Genomic DNA, 27,907 nt, shown 5'->3' on the forward strand with positions numbered 1-27,907 from the left:
CCATGTCCGCGGAGCGCGCAGGCGTTACTGGTCGCGCCAGGTCACGTGAGCGCGCAGGCGCAGCGTCGCGCAGCCCGCTCCCTCACACAAAGCCTAGACGCGGAGAAAATGGCGGCAGGGAAGGGGGGAGTTTCCCGCGGCTCCGTCCGCCCGGTGTTGGCTCCGTTAGGTTTCTTGGCGGCCTCCCCCCTGCGCGGCGTCGGCCCCGGCCTTTACCTCAGGCGCTGCCGAGGATGGGAGAGGCCAAGGCGGTGAGAAGGGGATCCGGGCGGCCCTGGGAGCGCCTCAAGAATCTCCCGTTATTTCTAGGCCTCGGGCCTCCACTCCCTCAGTCTCCTCAGGTCGAGTCTGACCCGGTAGCGGAGGCCTCGGGCCGGGTCACTGCGCGCGGGGCGATGGCGCGGGCCCGCGAGTCCACGGCCCGCTGGGCTGCTCGCTTGTCGATGACCTTGGGCGCGTGGTGTCGCCCCCGGCTCCCAAGCCATTCCGTCCCGGGCCTCAGTTTCCCGAACCGTAAGGTGCGGGGGGCAGGGCAGGGAGTGTGCGCGTGGGGTCTCGCGCGCGGTGGTTCCCGGTAAACGGTAGCGGAATCGGGAGGTGTCGGGAAGGGCCGCGCGACCGGGTCTGGGCTCCTCCTCCCTCACCCCTTCGCCAGCGCGGGCCACGGAACCGCCCCTCGCCCGGTGCCCCAGGCCGGCTCCGGCCGCTCTCCGCTTCCCGCGCTGTCGCCTCAGGTGCGCAGTAGGTAGGTGTCAGCGGGGCGGTCGGGCCGGCTGTTCCGCGCTCACCCTAAGAAACCAGCAGACTCCGAGTATCGAGGGCCACGCCAGGGGTCGGCCCCTCCTCGTGTGTTCCCCGGAGCAGACAGTCCATCCTTAGGCGGGCTCACCCACCTGCAGGTTCACCTCTTTACATGCTTCTCGGGGTCCTTGAGTTTTGCCTTTCCTCAAAGCAGGAAACCTCCGCGTGTCGCGTGAGACCTGCTCACTGTTTACAGTCACAGGAGAGAGGGCCTCCGAGCACTGTTTGGGCTCCGGCTGGCGGCCGTAGGGGGGCAGAGAAGAGGGGACTGGACACGCTTTGGATTTCCCAGTGTTTTGTGTGTGTGTGTGTGTGTGTGTGTGTGTGTGTGCGCGTGCGCGCGTGTATGTATGTGTGGTAAAATATACATAACATAAAACTTGCTATTTTAACCTCTCCCCCCCACCCCGTGTCTCGTTCAGTAGCATTTAGTACATTTCACGAGTTTGTGCGACAGTCACTACTGTCCGTGTCCTGAACATTTCGCTCACCCCAAACAGGAACTGTAGCCATTAAACATTTTAACGCCTCCCATTCCTCCACTCTCCTCTCAGCCTGCAATATCTGTTATGCTTTCTGTCTATGGATTTGTCTTCCCTCACATTTCTGACTTCCCTCACATTTCTGTTTGACTTAGTTTATGGGGATTGAAAATGAACGACGAAGTTAAGCATTTAGGTAGTAATGAGCAGTAAGTGCTGACTGTGTTGTTAGACAAGGAGAGAGTTTATTCTCTCTCTCTAGATAGGATCTAAATAGCATGGCTGAGGGTCCTAAGAAATCAAGAGAAAAGCGTCCTTTACTTATTTACAACCCTTTATCATAAGAAACACTGGAAGGGGATGTGTTGTTCACTTTCACTTTTTTCACTGACTTTCCAGGGGAACCTAGTGGGATTTCTGAAAGCCATTTTTGGAGGGCTTTAAAATACACTTTCCTGAATTCAGGATAGAGTGCTGCTACCACTGGCTAGGTGAGGGGTGGAATTAGTGATTATAGCATCTGGGGTACATTTTTCAAATTTTTCATTCAGATAGTCATTTTGTGACTGAGTCACTTGACAGACATATGAACTGTTAAAACCTGAAAATTTCAGAGATAGAATGACCCTGGTTGGAAAATGTAGACTGACTTAATAGAGGATACTTTAGGAAGTTGGAAACACTTAAAGTTTTTTCATAGAGCTGGCAGGAAAAAAATTCTTTTTTTTTTTTTTTGCCTTAGGGAGCGTGTGCTTGCAATTAGACAGAAACAGTGAGAAGGAAAGTGAGAAATCACCCCCAGGGGATGATGGCTGTGATGCATTCTATTCAATTCCATTCTCCTCCCAGGATCTTGGTCACGCACACACATGCGCCTGGCGTGCAGTTCAAGCCACCAGGTCTGGGACTCAAACCTTAACTGGCCATGTGAGAGTCTGCTACGCCCTCTCTTGGTCCCCGAGGAAAACTTATTTGTGTTACAGAGCCGAGCACTTCAGGAGCCCATATCCATGGGGAGGCACACTTAACATTTTTGTAAGGTAATGGTGCTATGATGCTAGAAGTTAATGAGTAAGTTACATGATAGGGAACATAGAGGATAAGACACCCCTACTTCTCATCTGTTTGAGGCAGGGAGGTGTTCTTGAAGAAGGAAGAAAGGAGGTGGAGGGTGAAAGGAGGAGGTTGAAGAGAGGAGAGTTTCCAAAGACCAGAGATTTGTGTGTGTGTATATATATATATATGCTTTATTTGTAAAGAACTGTAGTTGGTGTAGCCAACTTTGAGCCCTGGGGACCTGCTGGTGGGGACAATGAATTGCAGGCAAAGAATATTTTTAAACATTTATTTAATTTTATTTATTATTACTGTTTTTGATTTGAACAGAGTTAGAGAGGGAAAAAGAGAGAGAAAACTGCCAGGCTAAGGACTTGAACCACAGTCGGCTTGTGGGAGTCCAGCATTTAACCACCACACCACCTGCCTGTCTTGAGAGTCTTTGAGAAATGGGAGGAAAATTAAAACTTGATTTTTTTTTTTTTTTAACCTCTGATTCTCCTGAGAGTGGGGGGTGCAGTAGATCAGAAAAGGGGCGAGCCAGTAGCCTGGACCCTGAGTTGGAAAATTTATTCTGTAGAAATTCCTCTCCTGGGTGTAAAAGGGGGCTTTGCTTTATTTGGATGACTAATCTTTTCTATAGAGTGTTGGTCAAGGTTCAGAGTTAGGGTATAGTTGGGAGGGAAATGCATTTATTTTAGAGGGATATATAGTATTATATATTTAAAATTAGTAACTTAACCTTACTCTCATTAATTTTGTAGCTGAATCAGAAAAACAGATGTTATTTATTTTTTTAAGGACATATGTGCTGGCAGAAGAGAGAAAAGAGAGAAAGAGAAAGAGGAAGTGAGAAATCACCCCACCCTCCACTCATTCCCTACCTCCCCTCCTTAGTCCCTTTTCTTCCATTCTCCTTTAGCAATTTTGGGGATGTATTCATGCTCTTAGTGTGTTTTTCAAGCTGCAGGGTCCTGGACTAGAGCTGTGAGGTTGACCATGTGGGATCCAGGCACCTTAACTACCACCCTACTGACTGGTCCAGATTGAGAATTAAAAAAAAAGATTGATTAATATGTTTAGCATGGATTCCTGAAGAGGTTCTGATAACCTTGATTCTGTTTTACAGTTGTTCCTTGTTTTAAACAAGAAAACTCAGGTAAAAGCATTTGATATAGTGGAGGCCAGCAGGTGGTATGGTAGTTGAGATGCTGGACTCCCACATGGCCCACCCCGAGGTTCTGGTCCCAGACCTGGCAGTTTTCTCTTTCTGTTTCTGCTGAGCACATGTGCCATTTAGCAAATAAAAACAAATAAACAAATCTATCTTTTAAAAAAATGAAAAGAATTTCGTGTAGAATCTGGGGGGTGGTCATCTTGACTCCAAGGCCCATTTCCATAATAGTACTCTCACAGTATAGTCATTTCAATTGTTTTGTTAAAACTAGATGCTCTTTTTTTGGTAATGTAATGACTTGGAAGTTTACTGTAATTTAAAAAGCAATTGTTTTAAAAAAATTATTTATTTTCTAAAAAAATTTTTCACCATATCAGATTGTGAACTCAAGATTAGAATTGAAGACTGGATTATTTGAATGCATACTGCCAAGACTCTGCTTTCGCTTTGCTTTGAGATATGAGCCTGCAAAGATTAACTAGCTTTTTTTGGGAGAGGGGATTCTCAGATGGGCTCTCTTATTACCATGTTTTGCAGTCCTAAGAGTTAAAAGTACAATCATCTCTTTGGTAGTCTACAGTGAGTATAATGCCTAGGTTTCGTCAGCATAGCCCTGATGGTTCTGTTTTAGAGCCTGATTAGTAGATGCAATGTTAGAAGGCTAGGAGTGAATCACCCTTCTCCCTATCCCTCTCAAGAAAATTATTGGTAGAAAATTAAGTCACTGTCAAGGTTACTGCCAGGAATTTTCTCTTTAAACTTGGAAATCTGGGTAGTAGCCTCTCTTTACAGTTGAGACCTGAAGCCTAGAGAAGACATAGTGACATGGGGTTCAGACCTAGCTCTTAATCCCCTGCAGTATTGCTAAGATATTTTGCATTTAACATTTACCAGGCGCTTTTTTTATACTGTTCTTTGTTGATCTCATGGCATCCCTGTGAGCTACCATGGATACGGGTTGTGCTGGTTTTGCTGGTAAAGAACCAGAAAGGGAAAAGAGCTTGAGTCACGTGGGTGGTTAAGTGGTGGACCTGGAGCTAGAATAGTGCTATGAATAGTACTCTTCACATCTTAAATGCATTAGAGGAGCTCAGGATTTAAAGGATTTCTGTGAAGAATCACTTTATATAAGGGATGGTTCTGCAAGGGAGTCAGAGGGACTTTGTCCCTCAGGGGATGGGATGAGAATTTGAGGAGATTGGATCAGTTTCAAACTACACCCATTTAAAAAAAATTATTATTTAAAAACATTTTTTTTAGAAGTTTTGCCTTAGGGCACACGTACTTGCTGAGAGAGAGAGACAGTGACAGTGAGAGGAAAAGTGAGAAAGCATCCCCCAGGGGATATGACCACACTACATACTCTTCTCCATTCTCCTCCTGGGATCTTGGGCATGCACGCACATGTATGGGTCTCAACGCACGAGATCCGGGACTTGAACTGGGATCAGCAATGTGGGAGTCCAGTAATGTAATTGCTACGCCATCTGCCCCCCCCTTGTTTGTTATTTTTTTATTTGACCAGAGAGCAACAGAGAGACGGAAAGTGAGAAAGCAAGCTGCCAGGTCTGGAACACAAGCTGTGGTTGACCATGTAGGAGTCCAGGACCTTTATTGGCCCCTACACCCTTGATTGAGAAACTCCAAAAATAATTAAGACTATTATACATGTGAGTGGTATGGAGCCATAAAAGAGTTGCTGTTTTTATGCTATGAATATTGCAGTCCTTAGTGGAGTAGGGAATCTTATTTATTTATAATACTATAGGGCTTGTGTACTTCTTGGGGGAGAGAGAAAGTGAGAAAGCATCCCCAGAGGATATGACCGCACTGCAGTCCTTTTCCTCCCTTCTGTTCTCCAGATTTTGGGCATGCACACACACATTCCATGAGTGTTTTAAGTCACCGGGTCTGGGACTTGACCTGTGCAGTTGCCATGTGAGGTCCTGCCTTAACCACTACACTACCCAGCTGTCCTGGAAATCTTTTTATTAGTTGTGATATTTATATACAATGTAATTCTAGTGTATTAGAGCAGTGACATATTGTCAGCTTTCAGAGAACTTGGTCTGTAAACCTAATTCCCAAGCCATATTAGACATAATTAATCTTACTTTAATGGCTCAGAAGATACTTAGCAGATGTTTTATGCTTTTTCTTATTGATGCATTATGAAGTAGCAGGTTGATAGTCAAAAGTTTTTTAAAAATTATATTTGAGTCATTTAGAACTTTGGGTGGATGATTGAGTATCAGAATCAGATCTAGTTGTCATTGGTAGTTGGGAATCAACAACAAGGAGGGTATTAGTAAGACATTTATGTAGCTCAGAGAATTAGTAAGACATTTAATAGACACAGTCTGCCTATTGTGGCTTCAGTTACAAAGATTACAAATTTGTTACTCTAACAAGTTACTGGACTTAGATTTGCAGTTTAGCAAATATGAGTAGAAAGTATTTTAAAAAAACAAATCTGTTGTATAATTGACACAGTAAACTGCACTTTTTGTTTGTTTTGCCAGAGGGTGGTTGGTCTTGCTAGGGAGAGAGAGGGAGGGGGAAAGTGAGAAATCACTGCTGTGGAGGGGGTTGGCCACACCACAGTCCCTTCTTCCTTCTCTCAGGATTTTGGGCATGCATGCACATGTACCTGCTGTGATGAAGCTGCCTGGTACAGGACTTGGACCATGATCAGCCGTGTGGGAGTCCAGTTCCTTAACCACCATGTCACCTCTGGCCCCAGTATTTGGGGTTTTAAAAATACGTTTCTATCCACTGACTCTGGGGGACCATGACATGTAGATTGTTCTATGTTTTATGAACTTTTGCTGAATTTACTCATCGCTAAAAATAGTAATACTGAGACCCTTTGGCAGATATGTTCTGTCTGGCATACTTTTAAAAAAATTATTTATTTAATTTTATTTATTCGTTCAGTCATTTTCATTTGACCAGAGAAAGACACATAGGAGGAAAGTGAGAAAACAAGCCACCAGGTCTGGGACTTGAACCATGATTGGCTGTGTGGGTGTGTCTAGTGCCTTAACCACCATGCCACCTGCTGACCCCTGTCTGGCATACTTTTGTGCAGAACTTTTTTTCTTTCCTTCTTTTTTTTTTTCTTTTAATTTTTGTTTATAATTTGCTTGCTGGAAAGAGAGAGGTGGGAGAGTAAGAAAGTACCCCCCCCCCAGAGATGGTGGCCACACCACAATTCCTTCTTCACTTGGATTTTGTGCACGGATGCATATGTGCCCAGCATGTTTTTCTTTTTCGTTCTTTTTAAATTTTTTTTGAAGAGGTTTTTGCTATAGGGTGTGTGCGCTTGCCAGAGAGACAGAGACAGAGAGGCAGAAAGTGAGAAATCACTCCACAGGGAGAATGGCCATGCCGCAATTCCTTTTCTTACATTCTCCTCTCAGGATCTTGGGCACACATGCACACGCACCTGGCGTGAGTTTAAGCCACTGGGTCCGGGACTCAAACCGTGGTTGACTGTATGGGAGTCCACTACGCCAACTGCTGTTCCCTCTTCTTTTTTTTTCTTTTTTTGCTCAGCATGTTTTTCAAGCCACTGGGTCTGGGGCTCGAATCATGAGGTAGACCATGTGGAATCCAGCAACTCTTAACAACCACGCTACTGGCTGGCCCTTGGTGCAGAACTTAAGGAGAAGACAGGTGACCTGTTTCTAATAGTTATGGGCTTGCTTTGGAATCTGCTATTTGTAGTGTGCAGCCACCCTGAGGAGGGTAAACTGCGTTCTAGTAAAGAGTTTTAGAAATCTGGGATCCGATATACCTATGAGGGAAGTTTGTTCATTGTGTATTGGTATCATTTACATTATGGAGGAAGCTGCTTTCTTACTGCCTTGTATCAAATGGGATGTAGCTCACAGGAGTATGAAACCTCTGGGGTACTACTTGAAACTAGTGTTTGGATATAGGAGACCGATTTAAAAAAAGACTTGTTCTTTTGTGCTTGATTAATTTCACTTAATGTCCTTAACATTCACCCATGTTGTTACATGCCTCAGAACTTCCTTCCTTTTTATGATAGAATAATAGCCTGCTGCATAAATGTATCTATCACATTTTGTTTATTTGATTCATCTATTGGTGTACCCTTGGGTTGTTTCTACCTTTTGGCTTTTATGAACAATATTTCTGTGAACGTTGGTGTCCATGTATCGGAGTTCTTGCTCATAATTATTTCTTCCTAGAAGTGGAATGCTGAGTCATATGGTAGTTCCATTTATTTGTTTATTTTTATTTTAGTTTTTGCCATAGGACATGTATACTTCATGGAGAGAGACAGTGAGAGGGAAAGCAAGAAATCATTGCTCCCTCCACACCACCGAGGGTGAGAGATGGCCATACTGCGATCCTTTCTTCATTCTCCTGGGATTTTGGGCACACACACACACACACACGCATCGGCATGACTTAAAAGCTGCTGGACTGAGGATTCAAACCATGGTCTGCCATGTGGAAGTCCAGCGCCTAACTACCACTCCACCTGCGGGCCCAATGCCTTTTTCTTTTCTTTTTTTTTTTTTTTTAAGTATCATAGAGCTCATGCCAATGAGAGAGAAATGTATAAAGTCCTCCCAGTGTGACCTCTCACGCCACAGTCCTCTCTATGTCAGGGTCCTGGGCGTGCATGCCCATACTGTCAGTGTGTTTTTTTTTTTTTTTAGATGTTTTTGCTATAGGGTGCGTTCGCTCACCAGACAGACAGAGACAGAAGGCAGGAAATCACCCCCGGGGAGGTGGCCACGCTGCAATCCCTTCTCCTCCATTCTCCTCTTGGGATCTTGGGCACGCATGCACACGCGCCCGGCCTGAGTTTAAGCCACTGGGTCCAGGACTCGAACCGCAGTCGACTATGTGGGAGTCCAGCGACATAGTCATTACCCTAACTGCTGGTCCCAGTGTTTTTCAAGTGGCCAAGGCTGAAGGGTAGTGTGATTCCCTCCACACAGTGCTTAAACATTGTGCTACTAAAAGACATTTTTATTTGTGAAGTTAAAATTTGTTGGGTCATTGTGTTCCACCTCATATTTCCTGTTCCATGAGAGCTTATAAATTTTCTTTTTTCCTATGTCTGTCTTGGAATTGAGTAAGGTACCTCAGGCAGGAAGTTGACTTCACTCCCATCTTCATTACAGCCCCTAAAAGTATTTGTAAGCCCAGGAGAATACCCTTTTCTTGGGATAGCTTCTTGATAAGTGGATTTTTAAGGATTACACTATAGGGTTTTCTGTGTATGGAACATTTTAATTAGTTTCAAATCAAAGCTAATGTTAGTCTTACATGTAACTTTATGTGGTATTGTAAACTTGGCAAATCAAATGTTGTCTTTCACATTGTGCTAACATATAAACCCCCCCCCCTTTTTTTCCCCTCTCTTTTGGATTCAGTGAAGGAGAACGACCTGCTCAGAATGAGAAGAGGAAGGAGAAAAACATAAAAAGAGGGGGCAATCGCTTTGAGCCATATGCCAATCCGACTAAGAGATACAGAGCCTTCATTACAAACATACCTTTTGATGTGAAATGGCAGTCACTTAAAGACCTGGTTAAAGAAAAAGGTAATGGTAGTGGTGGTTGAGTAGGGTAAGAAGGTTGGTGTGTCATCTTTTTTGTGGCTAATTTTTTTTTTTTTTTTTTTTGGTGGCTGTGGGAGGGGTGTTCTTTTTTTTTGGGGTTATTTTTTTTTTTTTTTTTTTTGGTGGTCAGTGGAAGCTGTCCTGGGTAGAGCATGTGTTCTGTCCAGGCTTGAGAGTTAAGCTCCCTTATCCTACCCACAGTTTTTTTTTTTTGTTGTTGTTGTTACTGTTTTGTTTTTTAATTTTTATGTGCCCCTTTGTGTGTGTCATACAGGGTAGTTTGTATGGTCTAGTGACCTACAAATGATTTTACTGGCTTAATATGGTTAGTAGGGCTTTATTTAGGTTTGAGGGAAACTTTGTGTTAAGGAAATTTTTTGAATTCTTCATATTAGGTGGGAGAGGGTCCCCCCCCCCTTTTTTTTTAAGCTATTTAAGTCTGGCATGAAGGTAGTTTCGTTTTTGTGGTTGTCATCGTGGAATCGAAATTTGGTAGCTGCTTTGTGCTGCTCAGATTCCAAACTATAAAAAGCATTAGCTTGTATTTAAATTGCCAGACTTTTTCTTCACTGGGGGAAAAGTAGAGTAGGTTGGCAGTTTGAGAGTTCCAGTAAGGGATCTGCTTTGTAATAGTGTGCCCTAAAGTGCACATTGTCACAGCCCAGGTATCCAAATTCTGGCCTAGGGCAGAGGAAACAACTAAGCTCTGCTGCCACCAGGAGGTCCGAGGAGGCCGCACCCATGGTCCCATCCCCTGTGCATACTACTTACTACATGTGTCCTCTCTCTTTCCTCCTTTACTCCTGTTCTTCTGTTGTCTTCTTTCTTTCCTGATTTCTTGGTCCTGCTGGTGGCACTCAGGACTAAAGAGATTGCTCAGCCCTGGTTTAAGTAAAACTATTGATAGAGAATACTTTGTATAATGTCTTGAGGCCCTTTTTCCCAGAGAAACCTAGAATCAAATTACTCTTTATGGAGTCTTTTTGAAGGACTGAATGGTATTGGTTTTCTGGAGCATTCATAATGAAGAGAGATGTGAGTTTGACTTGTCAAATGATTAACATTTCAGTGACAGTGGATGCCACTTGGATAGGCCATTTTGGTATGTGTATTGTTGCTCCCTGCATTGGGTTTTGAAATTATGAATGGCCCCTGCCATCATTGTCCCATCACTTATTTTGACCATGACATTCAAGAATCACTAGGCACCGTGAACCTTTCTGTACATCATATGTGCTGCTCCCATGTGCCATGTGGTATTCTCCAGATAAAATTGATGGAAAAACGTTTTGGTGTGAGATTTGTTTTCCTGCCTTGACCAGCCAATTCATTCCTGCCAATGCTCCTAGGGCAAGAGTGAAGTTTCTTCTTTTTGTCTGAAGGCGTGTCATGCGGCATCCCAGATGCAGTGTTCTTGGTTTTTGGGACTGCAGCTTCAATCTGAGCTTAGAACTTCTGTATAGTACAGCTGGGTCTCATTCGAATTAGTTTTTGGAATAACCCCCAAATTTGTGTTCTCGTGATTTGGTTGAACCGCTGAATTGCTATTTCTATTGATAATAAGGTATAGTAGTTCCAAGAACCAGGAATGTGGCTTTGAAAATGTAATTGTCAGATTTTGTAAGAGGCTGTAGGCCAAATTATTTTTTAATTTTTAGGAGTGTGTGAACCAGTTTTGGGACATGATGGATAAAATAGGTGACATTTTTACTGCTTTACCATTCAGTAATTCAGTTTTGGAAGCCTTAAAGCTGGTAGTAGCAGCAGCCATGGAGTTTCTGGATGTAGAAGCAGTTCACCTCAATTTACTATTTTGCACTGTATTAAGTGTAGAGCCAGCCTGGTGGTTTACTTGGATACTTCCAAACTGGTTCTCATATTCCGCTGGCATACTGCTACAAATGCCTGGGCCCAGCCCTTTCAGTGTATTTTTGGTGGTGTAATTTAGAATTACAGGTGTGCAGTAAATCAGTTATTTTTAACGAACCTTAAAATGTTCTTGTTTAGAGCTCCCCTGTACTGGCTAAATTAATTACTTTACTGTTTAATTAAATTATTAGCAGTATTGGATTGTGGGTAAAGTGATTCTAAGAGAAAGATAATTTCTTTTTTATGGGGATGTTTTATATTCAGTATGTGAAGTCTAAAGAAAGTTACCGTTTACTTACATATGACACCTTAAGAAAATGTTCTTTTTCTTTTCATTATGAGGTCTTAAAAGGAAAGACATGTTTTCTTATGTCTTTGTATACTTAAAGTAAGTTTCAATGGTCATTTTAAGTCAGAAATATATACTTGAAATCTGTTGTCAATAAATTTTCAGTTTTTTGAAGACTTATCACACATGAAAAATGGCAGATAGAGGCGCTTATATCTTGAAAGCGTCAGTCTCAAAATAATCCTGAGTGAACAAATTGCTGAGATTTAGGCTGTCATAATCCAATCACTCTTTATCAGTCTACATTTTAAAAGAGTCTATTCACGATGAAATTTTAGTCCTGTTGTTTTAGGATCTAGTGGAATAAAAGCTAGAATTACTTGTCCTCAACTTAAATTTTCTGTCATTGCATCAGTATGTAATTGCAACCTCTCAGAACTAAAGTTAGCTAGCTTTGAGCTGGCAAAGGGGAGCTTTTTCTAAGGATAATCATGAATGAGATTGTCTCACCAACTCTCCCTAATTCCAGATCTTCTGCCCCCTTTTTTGATACTGGGGTATATTTTCCATCTTTAATTTGAGCATTTAGCAGCATTCTAAGAGATCCTATTAATAGTCCACATATTGTGTGAACTGGCCATTGAATCTTTTTCCCCTGGACAGAATCATAAGCTAGTTCAGTGCTCAGCTGTTTGATGGCACTGTCATGAAATAACATTGCTGATTTTAAAGAGAAAATATATTGAGAGCTTCATTTTATCTGAGCTAGGCTGCTGTTTTGTTTAATCCCACCCCTCCCATTATATCTGTTGGGAACATGGATTAAACATTGTTTTCACAGTCCCAACTGTCTCGAGCGCCTGTTCGTAGCTTTTTGCCCCACCTGTCCCCGTGGAACAGACGAAGAATATTTCTATTGACTTTTCTTTCAACTTTTCTTCCTTCCTTCCTTCCTTCCTTCCTTCCTTTTCAAAGATTTTTGCCGTGGCATACGTGAGCCCACTGGAAAGGAGAAAGAAAGAGACAATGAGTGGGAAAGTGAGAAATCACCCCCTAGGGTGATAAGCACACCTCAGTCTCCTCTCTTTCTTCTTCTCCTGGAATTTTGGGAATGAACACATCACTTGGGGTGATTATCCAGCCACCAGATCAGACTCAGGCTGTGGTTGGCCTTGTACGAGTCCAGCGCCTTTTAACTACCGTGCCACCTGCTGGTTTCACATGCCCTCACTGGAGAGACAGAGACAAAAAGACAAAAAGCAAGGAATCAGCCCTCCCCCCCCTCAGTGGCCACACAGCAATCCCTTTTCCTCTGTTTTCCTCTCGGGATCTTCAGTATGGATTCGCACGTACCTGGCATGAGTTTAAGTCCCTGGGTCTGGGACAACTGTGGTCGACTTCATGGGAGTCCAGCGATATAACCATTATGCCATTTGCTGGTCCCTTCCATGTTTATTTATTTATGTTATTATTTTTTTTTAGAGTTTTTTTTTTTTTTTTGCTGTAGGGCGCGTATGGCTCGCCAAACAGAGACAGAGAGACAGAAAGCAAGAAATCATCCCCCAGGGGGGATGGCCATGCTGCAATCCCTTCTCTTGGGATCCTGGGCATGCACACACGTGCCCAGCGTGAATTTAAGCCACTGGGTCCAGGACGCAAACCGCGGTCGACTACGTGGGAGTCCAGTGACGTAGCCATTACACTAACTGCTGGTCCCCCCATGTTTTTTTCTTTTTTCTTTTTGAGATTTTTCGCTATAGGGCGCGTGCGCTCGCCAGACAGACAGAGACATAGAGACAGAAAGCAAGAAATCACCTCCCAGGGGGGATGGTCATGCCACAATCCCTTCTCCTCCATTCTCCTCTCGGGATCTTGGGCACGCACACACATGCGCCCGGCGTGAGTTTTAAGCCACCGGGTCCGGGACGCGAACCGCGGTCGACTACGTGGGAGTCCAGCGACATAGCCATTACGCTAACTGCTGGTTCCCCCTCTATGTTTATTTTTAATGACAATATTACATGGTACAAATGGCTGCTATGGACACTGATGAGTTGCTGGGTTAAAAATAAATAAATAAATAAATAAACAAAACAAAACCCAGGAGAGCCAGTGCTATATGAAACTTGAATTGGAAATTGCCAAAACAGGTTTGAAAGGGACTTAACCATTCACAGCTGACCAGTTTGCATCATTAAAGACAATGGAATACACATTTAAAATGTTTGACCATAAGGACTGGGTGGGAAAAAGTAAAGTTTCTTTTTAAGAATTATTTTATTTAATAAACTTTTTGTTTATTTTTAAAATTTGACCAGAGAGGGAGGGAGGGAGGGAGAGAGAAATCAAGCCACCAGGTCCAGAACCATGTAGGAGTACAGCGTCCTTAACTAGTACACCACCTGCCAGCCCCGAAAAAAGTAAAGATTTCTGTAAGCAAAAGGTGATCTTTGGCATTTTAAATGTAAATAGTGTCATGCTGTGTTAGTTTGAGACCATGAACTCCTTTGTGGACGAAGAAAGCTTGTTGCTGGGCTGCTTGTTCTCCTGTCCTAACCAGTGAGCTGGCAGCGTTGAGGTGGGGCAGCTGCAACCAAGGCAGGACTAAGCTGTACCAGCAGTGAATAAACACAGAGCCTGGTTCTTGAGGAAGAAAGGAAGGTCAGTGATGTAGTTTACTGTCAACTCAATCCCAAGTTTAGCAGCAGTCAGTTTAATTTGTGTAAGCAAAGATTCCTTTAAGCACTTAATCCTTCTGTTATTACTTAATGTATCACTTTAAGTAAATTTCAGATTCCAGTTGACAGAAAACTGAGGCCCAGAGGGCAAATGTAGTCCACTAAAAAGTCTGCCTTGGGGGTCTGTCTATGAGGCACAATTTTAAAATTTGCAAACAATCAGTTTCATATTGTGCATTTTGGAAATTCAGCCTGCGGGGGTTTTTTGTTTGTTTTGTTTTGTTTCTGTTTTTTAGAGAGTTTTTTTGCTATAGGGTATGTGTGCACTCACCAGAGAGACAGAGACAAAAAGTTAGAAATTATCCCCCAGACTGCATGGCCATGTGGTAATCCCTCCTGTTCTCTCAGGATTTGGGGCACACGTGCACACTCGTCTGGCCTGAGTTTTAAGTTGCCGTGTCCAGGACTCAAACCACGGTAGACTACATGGGAGTCCAGGGACATAACCATTACACACACCACCTACTGGTCCCTCTGCCTACATTTCAGAAAAGCCTGTTATGCTAAAGCATTCATAAGTATGAATACTTAAGTTGAACCCTAGCAGTGCAACCTGTCAGCTTACTCTCTGGTCTTTGGTCTAGAGAAGTAGATAGTGCTTTTCTGCTATTGCCATAGAATTAGTGACAAGTGTAGGCTCAATCACTTTCTAACTTGTACAAGTACTCATCGTATGGAATAATTATTTCACCATGTTTCAAGTTGTCTTTATATTAAAGAAAAGACTTTCCAAACAAAAATGTACATCTACCTATGCATCCCTCCATGACAGTGAATGCCTCCTCAAATGGCTGTTAAGAGGTGAAGAATATTTGACAAATGTCCTGGTTTCAAGAGCCCCTGCTTCCTGTTTTAAAAGAATTATAGGTCTTATTACAATATGAATTCTCTTCAGTGAAGCTTTGGCCTTTGTTCTATTTTTAAATTTTACCTGTTTTAGACTTGAGTAGAAAAGTGGGAAAACAAAAACAAATATTCATTGTGATAAAAAGTTTGTGCGGGAGTATTAAATACAGTAGCTGTCAGGGACTGCCTGAGTTATTTTTGGGTTGCTCACCTTCATACTCATGTGTCTTTGAGGGATGCTTTTGAGGCAGTACTTTTACTCATCTAAATGTTGGCTATAAATTGTTTCTTTGTAGATGGTAACATTTGGTGTTAGGTTTTAATTTAGATATTTTGGTATTTAAAGCTGCAATGGAGTTTGTCTTGCAGCCTACTTTTGAGATTCCATAGATTCCATCCATATTCAGGAAAGGAGAGGAACAGCAGTACTTTTCTTTAGTAATTGAGTTCTGCTTCTCTAAGATTGTTGGTACTGCCAAACTGTCGCCTCTGCCCTGAGTCCTAACTGATTTGCTGTGAATAGTTCTTTTAAACATCATTTCATGGACTGTGACTAGACTGTTTACTTGGCAAATTCTGCCTTCAGAATCTCGATAGTTGTACTGACCATTCAAAACAAGTCTTTGCATTAGTATTAGGGAATTTAAAAAGATGGTCTTTAAAGTCTTCATGATTACTTTCTTTTAAGGAAGTATGAATTAGCAACGGTTGCAGATACCATAACATGGAATCAATGAAGTCTCTCAGATTGGAATTTTAAGGGTTTGTGAGTAGCATAGTTATTTCCAGTGATTCCCAGGAACAGCAGCTATTCATGCTGGAGTCACAGATGATTGCTAGATAGATATCTATGGTGTGTGGGGGAAAAAGGGAGGAGGAATGTTTTAAGCAAATTTTTAAAGGAAAGGGTTGAAGTGAGTGAGGTGTGTGCCATCACTAGAATGTAAGATTGATAAAGTCCTAATTTCTAAATCTTACTTTTTGTTAAAATGGTGTATACCAATGGAAAAAAGTTTGGTTTGGACTTGCTTGGTTTCTATTATAGCTTGCAATAACAGCTTTTTGATACTGACACAGACTAGAAACTTCAAATGCAACAGTATTTGAATTCTGACAACATGGTTACAGCTGTTTCGAGTTAGATACTGTGATTTTTTTTTTTTTTTCAAGGTTATTAGGCAGTAGTCACATGTGGTAGGAAATAAACTTGGGTTCTTTCTCCATTGTGGTATTTTCATCAAAGTAGGGATAAGGGCTGTTGCTCCTTGAATGGCTGCTGCTGTTGAAATAAATGGCTTATAATGTGGCCTCAGTAATGGCTGCAACTTTTTTGGAACCCTTTTACTTTTATAAGGGTAAAATAAAGCCAGTTCGTACAACTGTCCCTTGGCTCTGATCATTTTCAGATTGTTCCACAGGACAGCATACTTCCAAAGTTAAACTATACCAGCCTCTCCAATTTCCTTTCTTTGTTTCTTTGCATTGATTTTCTCTCCTTCCTGTTTGGCATAGTATTGATTTGGTTCTATAACATTTCAGGAAGGTGAGGCTATAGACTTAAACTCTAAACACTTGACCTAATTCCACTGTGTACATCTGTGAACAAATATGGCCTTCCAGTGGTTACTTTAATTTATGAAATAATTTTGTCTTTTAAAAAATTCCTTGCTCTATTAATTTGGAAGTCCTTGGCATATCTTAATATCATTTGAACAAAGGAATTGAAATAGGTGGAACTTGTTGAGGCCATTGAGTGAGTTATTTTTATCCTTGCTCTGATAAGCCAAACTTTAAAACTGAATTGGAGCAGAACTTAACATCATAAAAATAACCCTTCAAAAAAAAAAAAAAAAGAAAAGTAAAAAGATACTTCTGAGAATAAAAACCTTTTTTAACTTTGGAGAGCCTGTTTAGAGATTGCTTTCTTCAAGTTAATGCTTTAAATTTGTTTTCTGTGTGCCATCTTCAAGTTCAGCAGCCATTTTGATTTTGTCTTGATGGATTCTAACATATAGTTGTGGTGGTCATGAATTGGCAATCCAAACCTTGAGGAAAATCTGCGGAAACATTTGAAATGCTCTATTTTTCCCCCTTTTGCGTCTCTAAGAATCTTGGGTCTACTTATTACTTAGATGCTAACTGAACTCTAAATTTGAATTTATTTCTATCATATTATGGGGAGGTTTAGAAAGCAGCAAGAGTAAAGCCTGACTTAATTCACTGAAGAGAATCCAGATGCTGCTTTGGTTTTGTGATTTGAACATTCAAACATTCTGTTTCTAACAGTTGTGGAACCTAGTGCTATGTGCAGGACCAGCTATACAATATATGGGGGCCCAGTGCAAGCAAGTAAAAACAAGGGACCTCTTGTTCAAATATTAAGATTTTCAGTGTGGAGTGTTAAACCAGGTCTGGGGCCCTCTTGAGTGTGAGGCTCTGTGATTGTACAGGTTGCACAACCTCGCAGCTGGCACTGTGGCCACGTATGTGCCTTTGAGCTTATATGTATACACACATACATCCTTGTATTTATAGTATGTGAGCTCAGTTCAGTGGCATTGCAACTTGTGTGCCCTTTACCTGCTTTTACCAGTAAGAGTGTATATGTAAAGCCTTTTTCCTCCCTTCCCCAAAAAAGTAAATCACGCAGACTTCTTTCCTATAGATTTGGATTGCCTCTAGTCATGAATGAGTATTCCAGACAGGGAAATTGATACGGAAATCTGTGGAAATAGCTTGTTTGTGGTGGGAGGAAAATCAAGGACATATTGTTGATGAGTTTTCACCTACTTTTACTGCACATCTGTAATGCCTAGTGGTGGTTTAGAGAATATGGAGTGTTTCTGGGCTTTCTTATAAGGCAGAGGCTCCATACAAGGTTGCTGATGATTGTTCTAAATTCCCATTGTTTTCTTGGCTTTTCTCCCTTGGTTTATGTGTCGTCTGGAAACTGATTTGTAGTTGGTGAGGTAACATACGTGGAGCTCTTAATGGACGCTGAAGGAAAGTCAAGGGTAAGTGTCTGAGAGAATTTCTTCTGTGGATTTACTACATGACAAATGTAACTGTATGGTGGCGTGGACTCGAATGAAATCAGGAAGGTAGTGAGTGCTCATGTTATAGTAGCCATGTTTGATTTTGCCAAACATTCGACTGGGGTGGGAGGGAATTTGCAAATGGGAGTCCCGCTTTTCCAAATGGCTGGCCAAAGAGCTTTTTGGTATTCTGTTTGGATGCCCAATTTGGATAACTGGGGACCAATAGCAGCATTGTCTCTTTGTTAACAGAGGAATTGGCTGTGTGTGAATTATGCATGGAATTTTAGTGGTGGTATAATTAATGTAAAACGTGTGTTCTTGTCTAGAAAATGTTACTCTCGGTTGTTTGCTGAATTTGAAAGTTGTGTGAACCAAAGATTCTGAAAAGTTGCCTTTGTGCCTATAAATTGTAAACCAAATATTAAAAACCTGAATGTTCAAAATTGGCCTAGTTTAAAGAGAACATAAGCTATTTTCTGTCGTGAACTAGAATGGTTTAGAATAATCAAAAGGATGAGCTTAATTTATGGAAGGGATGGATTTAGGAGGAGTGATAAGGAATTGATTGAGTACCAAAGGAAGCAGATCTAAAGTTTGTGTGATTTCTTGGAGAACCTGAATTTAGGTCTGCTTATTTACACCTTCAGATACTATAGTGTAATGCTGGTAATGTGTAGGAAAAGGAGGAAATGTTAAGGAGCCCAGCTTTTAATAAGGAAGGCCAGGCAAGGCACTTCTATCAGCTTCCCCTTAGAAGAGTTGATTTAAAAACAAAAACTAACTTTGTTACATTAATCATATTTTAATTTGCTTGTAACTGTCATTGATATTTACTTTTTTTTTTTCTTTTCTTTTTTCCCCTTTTCCTTGCTCTTCTGACTGGTCTGTGGCTTCTTCCAAAGGGATGTGCGTAAGTATTTTTTAGTTGCTTGCTGGCATTTTGAGATTTCTATGTTGGAGGGTTAGTTTTCACTTGGTTCCTTTTCCTTCTTACAGTGTTGTTGAATTCAAGATGGAAGAGAGCATGAAAAAAGCTGCTGAAGTTCTAAACAAGCATAGTCTGAGTGGAAGACCACTGAAAGTCAAAGAAGTAAGCGCTGGATGCTGTATCTAATTGTGGAGTTATTCTTCAGATTGAGGAAAGGACAGTAAGAGTCCTGGACTGCCTTTTCCAGAATAGACCATCCTGTTTTTGATGAAGGAGGGCATTCATAGGCTCCAGCAGCCACTCCTGCAGGAACTTTGGAATTGTGGCTGAGCAGCTCCTGAGTGACTGCTATCTTCCTCACGTCTATGATTTGTCTTTCTGATTTTCTCAGGGCCACTCAAACTGAGCCTGTGGGTGGTTATGCAAGGGAGGCATTCTGCACCTACAGTTTATTCATTCTAAACCCTATTCTTAGCTCACTCTTTAAAAATAAGCTTGTCATTACTCAAATCCTCTTTTGTATCTCATCTCAACTGAAAAAAAAAATTATCTCCCTCTGGAAGAGTTGTTTTTTTCTTGATTAAAGCTCACCTTTTTTCTTTCTTTTCTTTTTTTTTTAAAAGATATTTGCTATAGGATGTGTATGCTCGTGGAGAGACACAGAGGGAACGGGAGAGATCACCCCATGCTACAATCCCTTCTCTTCCATTCTCCTCCCGGGATTTTTGGCATGCATGCACTTGGGCCCAGTGTATTTTTCAAACCACTGGGTCTGGGACTCAGACCAAGCACTTGGCTATGTGGGATCCAGCACCTTAACCATCATGCCATCCGATGACCTCCTGTTCCGCTGCCCCCTCCCTTTTTTTGAAGAGAGATTTTGCTATAGGTGCGTGTGCTTGCAGGAGAAACAGAGACAAAAGGCCAAGAAATCACTCCCCAGGGGGGATGGCCATGCCACAATCTCTTCTCCATTCTCCTTTTGGGATTTTGGGCACGCATACGTACCCAGTATGAGTTTAAGCCGCCGGGTTTGAGACTTGAACTGCCGTGCTGTGTAGGAGTGCGGCAATGTAACGATTATACCACCTACTGGTTCCTCTCCCCCTTTTAAAAAAAACTTTCTTTGTTAATGTTGGTACATCATACACATGTAAGAGATGGAAAGAGAAGCACTCGCAACAGGGTCTCACCTTGCTACAGTCCCCTTCCCTGGCCCTCTAATTCCTTAGAATCTTAGGCATGTGCATACCTGTCCAGTATGATTGCAAGCTGCTTTGGGTATCTGAATCCACAGTTTGCTCTGTGGCTTCCAGCATTACAGTCAGTTTGCTACTGATTGTGCCACCAGGCTGGGCTCGTTTCTTAAACCTCTACCTAGTGGGGAGATGATCAGTAGGTCAGACCTCAGAGAGGAAAGCATGGTAGCATTTAAGGTCTCTTATGTGTTGTTGGTGGTAGATGACAGGACAGTGAGTTCAAGAAGAACATTAGTCCCAGAGTGTCACCTGCTCAGATGTTGTTCCAGTGTCCAAACTTAATACAGGAATCCAACACCTAAAGCATTTGAGAATGGGATTACCTGGGAGATCCAGAACTGTGTTTTCATACATTTAGAAAAACCATTGATGAGCTTTGCAGAAATTAGAAACCCTGTTGAATTAATAAGATCCAACTGTACCAATCTCATGAATGTTTTCTGAATCAGAAAATTCTGCATTATGTCAGTTAATCATGTCTTCCTTCCTCTACCTTTTTCCTTTTTAACAAGTTTCTTTTTCTTCCTTTTTTTAACTTTTTTTAATGCCTAAGTGCTTGTGTGAGTATATGAGGGGAGAGAGTATTTCCCCAATAGGACTTCATCGTGCCACAATCTTTTTCTCCAATTCTCCATTCCATCAGGATTTCATTTATTTTTCAGGCCTCTGGGGACTAAACTAGAGCACTTATTGGCCATATGGGATCCGGTTTCCTCTGCATGGCGCTTAATTACTGTGCGACTGGACGGACCTCTTTTTTACTTAATATGGTTGAGCTGTCTTTTCAGCACTAAATTTTATGCCTTTCCTACTTTCCCTGTTTTCTTTTTTTTTTTTATTTGGATCTCTTCTAGGCTGGTGGTTTGTTGTTTAAGGTTTTTGCCTTAGGGCGTGTATGCTCAACCAGAGAGAGAGAGAGAGAGAGAGAGAGAGAGAGAGAGAGAGAAAGAGAAAGTGAGAAATCACCACCTGAGGGGTTGGTTGCATTATAGTCCCTTCTGGGGTTTGGGCATGCATGCTCATGTGACAGGTGTGATTTTCAAACTGCCACGTCTAGGACTTGAACTGTGATCGGCATGTGGGAGCCAAGCACCTTAACCACTACTACTGGCCCCTTTTTTGACTTTTTAATAGATTTGAGAAATGCTTTCCAACAACCTTTTGATCCCAAGTTTTGACAGTATAAATTGTGCAAGCATGGTTTTAGTTGTCACTGGGTTGGTTAAATATAACACCTTTGTGCTTGTTTTAGGATCCTGATGGTGAACATGCCAGGAGAGCAATGCAAAAGGTGATGGCTACGACTGGTGGGATGGGTATGGGACCAGGTGGCCCAGGAATGATTAATATCCCACCCAGTATCCTAAATAATCCTAACATCCCAAATGAGATTATCCATGCATTACAGGCTGGAAGACTTGGAAGCACAGTATTTGTAGCAAATGTAAGTAAATGGAAACCTTATCTAATGTAGAAAATCAGGTTATTACAAAATGATCATGTCAATATGTCATAAGAGTAATTCTGACACTTGAGAAGAAAAATTTTACCAGGTTAACCTCTGATTGATTTAAAAATCAACCTTTGGATCGGGTTTTTTGTTTCTTGTATAATTATTGCATTCCTAAATCCTAGGTGTGACTTGTACCATTGGGATTGTGTTTACTGAATTTTGCAGGTGTTTACAAAGGTGCCAACTGTGCATTTTCTGTGGGTTTGTTTTGTGCCATTGAGGTGTAGGGTAAAAGTGTATGAGCAGACATGGTATACTGAATCTTCCTTTTGTTGTGTCTGTGATGAATCCTGATACCTTTGTTATCTACAGAGGGAAATATTTTTAGAAGACAGTGGGTTGGGGAGGGCAGTGGTAAACCTTAATAGCAGGGGGACACATTTTTTTCTTAGTGTTCAAAACATAAGTATTAAATTGGAATGTATGAGGTATCTTAAGTTCTTCCTCCTAAAAAGAGATAGTGAGTAGCACAGGTAAGGCGAGTCTTCATAATTCTATGTGAAAAATCCCAGAACAGGAAGTTAGTTTTTGTGACTGTATTTCCTAAAGCTGTTTCCAACTAAAACATGTCTCATTCATGTAGTGAAAGTGTTGTAAGGTTTTCTCAAGATATTTACGTAGAAGTTTTTACCCCCTTTTTCTCAATTAGCTGGATTATAAAGTTGGCTGGAAGAAACTGAAGGAAGTATTTAGTATGGCTGGTGTGGTGGTCCGAGCAGACATTCTTGAAGATAAAGATGGAAAAAGTCGTGGAATAGGCACTGTTACTTTTGAACAGTCCATTGAAGCGGTGCAAGCTATATGTATCCTTTGTAGGAATTCAACTCATGTGAACGGTTTGACCCAGTTTATGTTAGTGAGACAGGTGTATGGGAGGACAAGGTAACTTTGTATATTAGCCGTTTGTATGTAGCCAGGAAGGATGTATTACTATGGAGTGTGAAAGTCCTTTGGGGTTGGGATTAGTTCAGTGCAGTGTGGGTAGAAGGAAAGTTTAGAAAGTAAGTGCATGCTCATGAGTAATCTTGCAGTTTTTTTTTTTTCCCTCTCCCAGAGGAGGGAGTCTAGATTTAAAGAGGGGAGGTCCAAAGAATATACCACTAGAGAGAAAGTGGGCTGTTACTTGTTTATATGTAAGTTCTCACATCATTTATATGCAAGTTCTCACAGGGCCCTATATCTCCAGTGGGTAGACATCATTTTGGAAGAGGCACTTCTCCCTGATCCTGGGCTCACTATAGATAGGGCCCATATGCTCACTGGGGAGAGACCGAGAGAGACAGAAAGCGAGAAATCACCCACCAGGGGTATGGACATCTTGCAATCCCTCCTCCTCCATTCTCCTTTCAGAATCTTAGACATGCACACACAGGTGCCTGGAGTTAGTTTCAAGCCACAGGGTCTAGGACTCCAACTGTAGTTGACTACATGAGAGTCCAGTAATGTAACCATTGTACCATCTGCTGGTTCCACACTCTATAGAGGTTTTTTTTTGTTTGTTTTTGTTTTTTTGCCTGAAGACATCTGCACTTGCTCATTGGATGGAAGCGGTAGAGTGAGAAAACTTTCCCCCCTCCACCAGGGGGAACGGTCATGCCACAATCCTTCTATTTCTCCCACCTTTTGAGACTTCTGGGTACAAGGACACGTGCCTGCTGTGTTTTCCAATTTGCTGTGTCTGGGACTTGAACCATGTGGGATCTCGTTGCCTTCACCACCAGGCCATGGGCTGGCTCCTGTCTTTTAAGTCAGAGGAGGATACCACCCATAAGTAGTCATTAAATTCAGGCAAGACTGAGTAGCTTACTCTGAGTAGCTTCCTGGGTAGCTTACTCAGAAAACATGGTGCTTCAAAAATGGTAGGACACCTGGCCATTGGACACGTAACACAAAACTAGGATGCCACTGCTTGAGAGGATGGTTTGATGGAAAGTAAAAGGTTATTACTGAAGCTTCATACCTAAGGAGTAAACTGAGGCTTTTTTTTTTTTTTTTTTAATTTAAATTTTGCTGTAGGATGTATATGCTCATTGAGAGAGAGGGAGACAGGAAAGTTGAGCGAGAAAGCACCCCTAGGAAGTTAGTTGAGCAAGAAAGCACCCCTAGTGGGTATGGGCAAGCTACAGTTCCTCCTCCTCCATTCCCCTCTTGGGATTCTGGGCACATGTCAGCACTATATTTTTCAAGCTCCTGGGTCTGGAACTTAAAGGACTCAGTTGGCCACATGGAATCTAGTCGCCTTTACCACCATGCCACTAACTGGCCCCCTTTTTATTTATTTATTTATTTTTATGTTGAGCTTTATTGCTTTTTTTCTGCTTATTGTAGAAATAAATACTTGAAAGTGAAAATTAAATAGGTCATAAATTCACCATTTAGAGGGACCGGTAGCAGTTGGGAGTATGTTTCCCTCTCTATTTTTGCATATTTCTGTTGCTGTGCCTGTTTTTAGAGTTAGAAGAAATAGCCTCGGGGGAGCAGCAGGTGGCGTGGTGGTTAAGGTGCTGGACATTCCACATGACTGACCACGGTTCAAGTCCCAGACCTGATGGCTTGTTTTCTCACTCCTGCTCCCGTCTTTCTCTCTCTGTGTATGTGTGTATGTGTGTTTCTCTGATCAAATTAAAATAAATGAATGAATAAATAAACAATTCTTTATAAAAAATAAAGAAATAGCCTTAATTGTAATATCAGCTATGTTTAATGGCCAACTGCTATTTGATCGACCAATGCATGTCAAAATGGTAAGTTAATAAGATTTCTTTATAATATACTCACAACTAGCAAAAATGTGGAATTATTAAGAGTATACATGTAGCCACTGTTGTATTTATGGATTATTCTAAGTAAATAGGGTGTTGTACGCTGAGCATATATGTGACAGAAATAACCTTTTGCTCGTGCAACATTTGCTTTTTTGGGTATTTTTTTTCTTTGTACAGTTGGCTCTTATTGTCATGTTCAGGAACTTAGTTGAGTATCTTGCTTGAGCATGTGATCAGTTTCAAAGAAAGGTTTTATACGTGAGTTTCCAGTTTTTAAAGGATTACAATGTAGTGTTTGGTTAGCAGCCTATTTGTTGTGGACATAATGAACTCTTTGATTCAGACAGCTTTTAAGGTCTGTTGAAGCGTTTAGTCTTAATAAACATTAGCCCTGCTGTGGCTGTGCCAAAGACAACAGTTAATTCAGCATGACTGGAACACGCTAAGGGCAATCTAGTTAGAACTCAGGTTCAAGAAGAAAATAAAAGGAACGACACAGCATTTTTTTGAACTTGAAACATTCAGTTTAGTTTTTTGTGTAGTGATTCATATGACTGTAAAGTTAAAATGCCTGAAAAGATAGTGTGAAAGTGTCACTTGTACGTCTTGCCCACATCCCACTGTCCCTCATAGTAATATTCATTAAACATAAATATACATTAATTTGTATTCTCCCCTTAAAACATAAGGTAGCAAGCACACTCCTATAGGCCTTTTTACTTTGCATATTATATATACCATGGCATGGATGGGAGTTGTTTCCTCTTTTAGTACTGCAAACACTCTTGCAGTAGATACTAAGATTTATTCACTTTCTTCCTTTTTCAGGATGAAAGGGCCTTACCGAAGGGAGATTTTTTCCCTCCTGAGCGTCCACAACAACTTCCTCGTAAGTGTCTCAATTATGTGGTTGAGATTTGGAGTTTAAGTTATACTAAGCAAGAAACTGTGCTACTGTTACACTTGAACTTGTGCTAGGTTACTGCTGTTCTTTTGACAAGTTATTTTCTGTATATTTTTTAGGGAGAGAAGTTAGTGTAGAGATTCATAATTTAGGAAGGATTGTTAGGATTTTTTTGTAGTGAAGCAGCTTCCCCAGAATTTAGAGAGTGTACTTAGGCATTTTGAAAGTGTCCTTTAGGAAGAAGAACTAGAAACAGCAAATGAAGTTAAATTCAGGCTACACCAAGGTTCAAAAGAGATCTTTAACAAGTACCCGAGAATTCTGCTTATATAATCTAAGAGAATTAAAACTGTATACACACAGAAACTTGTACATGGATGTTCATAGCAGCATGGTTTATGGTAGACAAAAGTCGAAATGACCTGTTAGCTGAAGAACAAGTAAATACAGTAAATCCATAAGTGGAGTATTATTTTGGTGCAAAAAGAAATGAAGTACTGTACTGTTGGTATAGCGTGGGCAAACCTTGATTCGATAGGAAATGCCCTGAATAGGCGAATCCTTAAAGGCAGAGAGTGGATTAGTGGTTGCCTGGACCTGAGAAAATCAGTGGGGGTTGAGTGGTAAAGTGGATGGTATGTGATGAAAATGTTCTGGAATTAGATAGTGGTGATAGTTCTATTCCTCTGAATATACTAAAAAAACCCACTGAATTGTGCACTCTAAATGGGTGAATTTTATGGTATGTGTAGTTTATCAAGCAAATAGTTTCAGTGGGGAGATCAGTCATTCATAGCATCCAGGTGAAAATTTGTTTGTGACAGGGAAGGCTAGTGATTGGTTACCACAAGGGTGGTGCATATTAGTGTGAAGGCCTAGCAAGTGGAGTCTGAGCACAGACAACAGAGGGAATGGGGCCTGGAGTGGTGGGAGGGCTTGGGGACCCTGTGGTGCAGGCAGGGCTATCTGTAAGACAGTAGGATGGGGTGGAGGTGGGAACCTGTGTGTGCTGAGTTAGAGAGGGCCTACCACCAGCTGAGGAGAGACCTGTTAAAGGGCTGGTGAATGTCCCTGGTCTGGAACAACTACTGCCACTGAGTGTGTCAGTGGGCTTAGACACCAACTCTAGGTCTCTGCATTGTAGACACAGCAGCTCAATTGAGGCATATCTTGAGGGGAATTCAGTGCCTTTAGGAATAGGAGATGGCCTATCTAATGGAAGATATCATTACTTAGAGCAGACCCATGTACCAAGGCAATTGTCAGTGCAGTCAGTTAACTGCACCAGTCACCTAGAACTCAGGCAGGGGCTCTGTTGACTCCAGTGCTTATAGGAGGAAAGGCACACTGGGCCCCAGGGAGCCTATTATTTTCGTGGCTCTTGGTCTCAGCACAATTCAGATGGTTGACTTCAGAGCCTTCTGGGCTTTGGAAAGTAACCTTGGTGATCTCTTGATGCTGTTGCTATGCAATTAAAAACAGGGATGTTAATCTAATTGAATACTTGGAAACTAGGGGCAGACTTTTTTTGTAAGAGAAATTTTTTGCTATAGACACGTGCACTCGCCAGAGAGACAGACATAAAGTGAAAATCCCCCCCCCCCAGGGCAAATGGTCATGCCATAATCCCATCTCCATTATCTCTTGGGATTTTGGGCCCACTTGCAAATGCATCTGGCGTGTTTTTTTAAACCAGGGGTCCAGGACTCGAACTGCAGTCAACTATGTGAGAGTTTGGTGACATGACCATTATGCCATTTGCTGGTCCCACTTTTTTATTTTTAAAGGAATTATTTAACTTTATTTATTTAACTTCCACCAGAGAGTTGGGGGGGGGGGGAGGGAGGGAGGGGAGGGGAGGGGAGAGAGAGAGAGAGAGAGAGAGAGAGAGAGAGAGAGAAAGAAAGCAACTAGGTCCCTAGGTCTAGGACTCAGACCACGGTTGGCCATGTGGGAGTCCAGTGCCCTTAACCACCACACAACCTACTGGCCCCCGGCCCTGTTTTGTTTTGTTTTGTTTTTTTGGGGGGGGACGTTTTTGCTATAGGGCGCGTGCGCTCACCAGACAGAGAGAGAGAGAAAGTGAGAAATCATCCCCTGGGGGTGGCCATGCCGCAATCCCTTCTCCATTCTCCTCTCAGGATCTTGGGCATGCATGCACATGCACCCGGCGTGAGTTTAAGCCACCGGGTCCAGGACTTGAACCGCGGTCAACTACATGGAAGTTCAGTGACATAGCCATTACACTAACTGCTGGTCCCAGGTCACTGGTATTTGAACTCTGTTTAGCCATGTGGGGATTCAGCTTCCCTTACCATTAAGCTCTGGGGCAAAGCCACTTTTTTTTTTTTTTTTTTTCCTTTTTTTTTTGTTTTCACTATAGGGCGCGTGTGCTCGCCAGACAGACAGAGAGAGACATAGAAACAGAAAGCGAGAAATCACCCCCCCAGGGGGGATGCTCATGCTGCAATCCCTTCATTCTCGTCTCGGGATCTTGGGCATGCATGCACAAGTGCCTGGCGTGAGTTTTAAGCCACTGGGTCCGGGATGCGAACTGCAGTCGACTACGTGGGAGTCCAGTGACATAGCCATTACACTAACTGCTGGTTCCCACCACTTTATTATTTTTTTTAA

At 42.0% G+C, this 27,907-nt stretch overlaps 1 protein-coding gene across 8 annotated transcripts in view; it reads left to right on the forward strand.

Moving 5' to 3' along the window:
• Positions 1 to 8,936: 8,936 nt before the first annotated feature.
• HNRNPM (heterogeneous nuclear ribonucleoprotein M) overlaps positions 8,937 to 27,907 on the forward strand; it is a gene marked incomplete at its 5' end in the record, with an annotated part of 37,904 nt that continues 18,933 nt past the window's right edge. For 5 of the 8 annotated variants that reach the window (XM_014592172.1, XM_014592175.1, XM_014592171.1 and 2 more), the window contains 8 exon segments: positions 8,937 to 9,106; positions 17,828 to 17,880; positions 18,807 to 18,814; positions 18,901 to 18,994; positions 21,344 to 21,535; positions 22,254 to 22,407; positions 24,299 to 24,348; positions 25,198 to 25,258. In XM_014592172.1, the coding sequence (XP_014447658.1) occupies positions 8,937 to 9,106; positions 17,828 to 17,880; positions 18,807 to 18,814; positions 18,901 to 18,994; positions 21,344 to 21,535; positions 22,254 to 22,407; positions 24,299 to 24,348; positions 25,198 to 25,258 (782 nt within the window). 8 annotated transcript variants of the gene reach the window in all.

Source organism: Tupaia chinensis, unplaced genomic scaffold (genome assembly GCF_000334495.1).
Source record: "Tupaia chinensis unplaced genomic scaffold, TupChi_1.0 Scaffold000668_1, whole genome shotgun sequence".
In the NCBI taxonomy this organism is placed as follows: domain Eukaryota; kingdom Metazoa; phylum Chordata; class Mammalia; order Scandentia; family Tupaiidae; genus Tupaia; species Tupaia belangeri.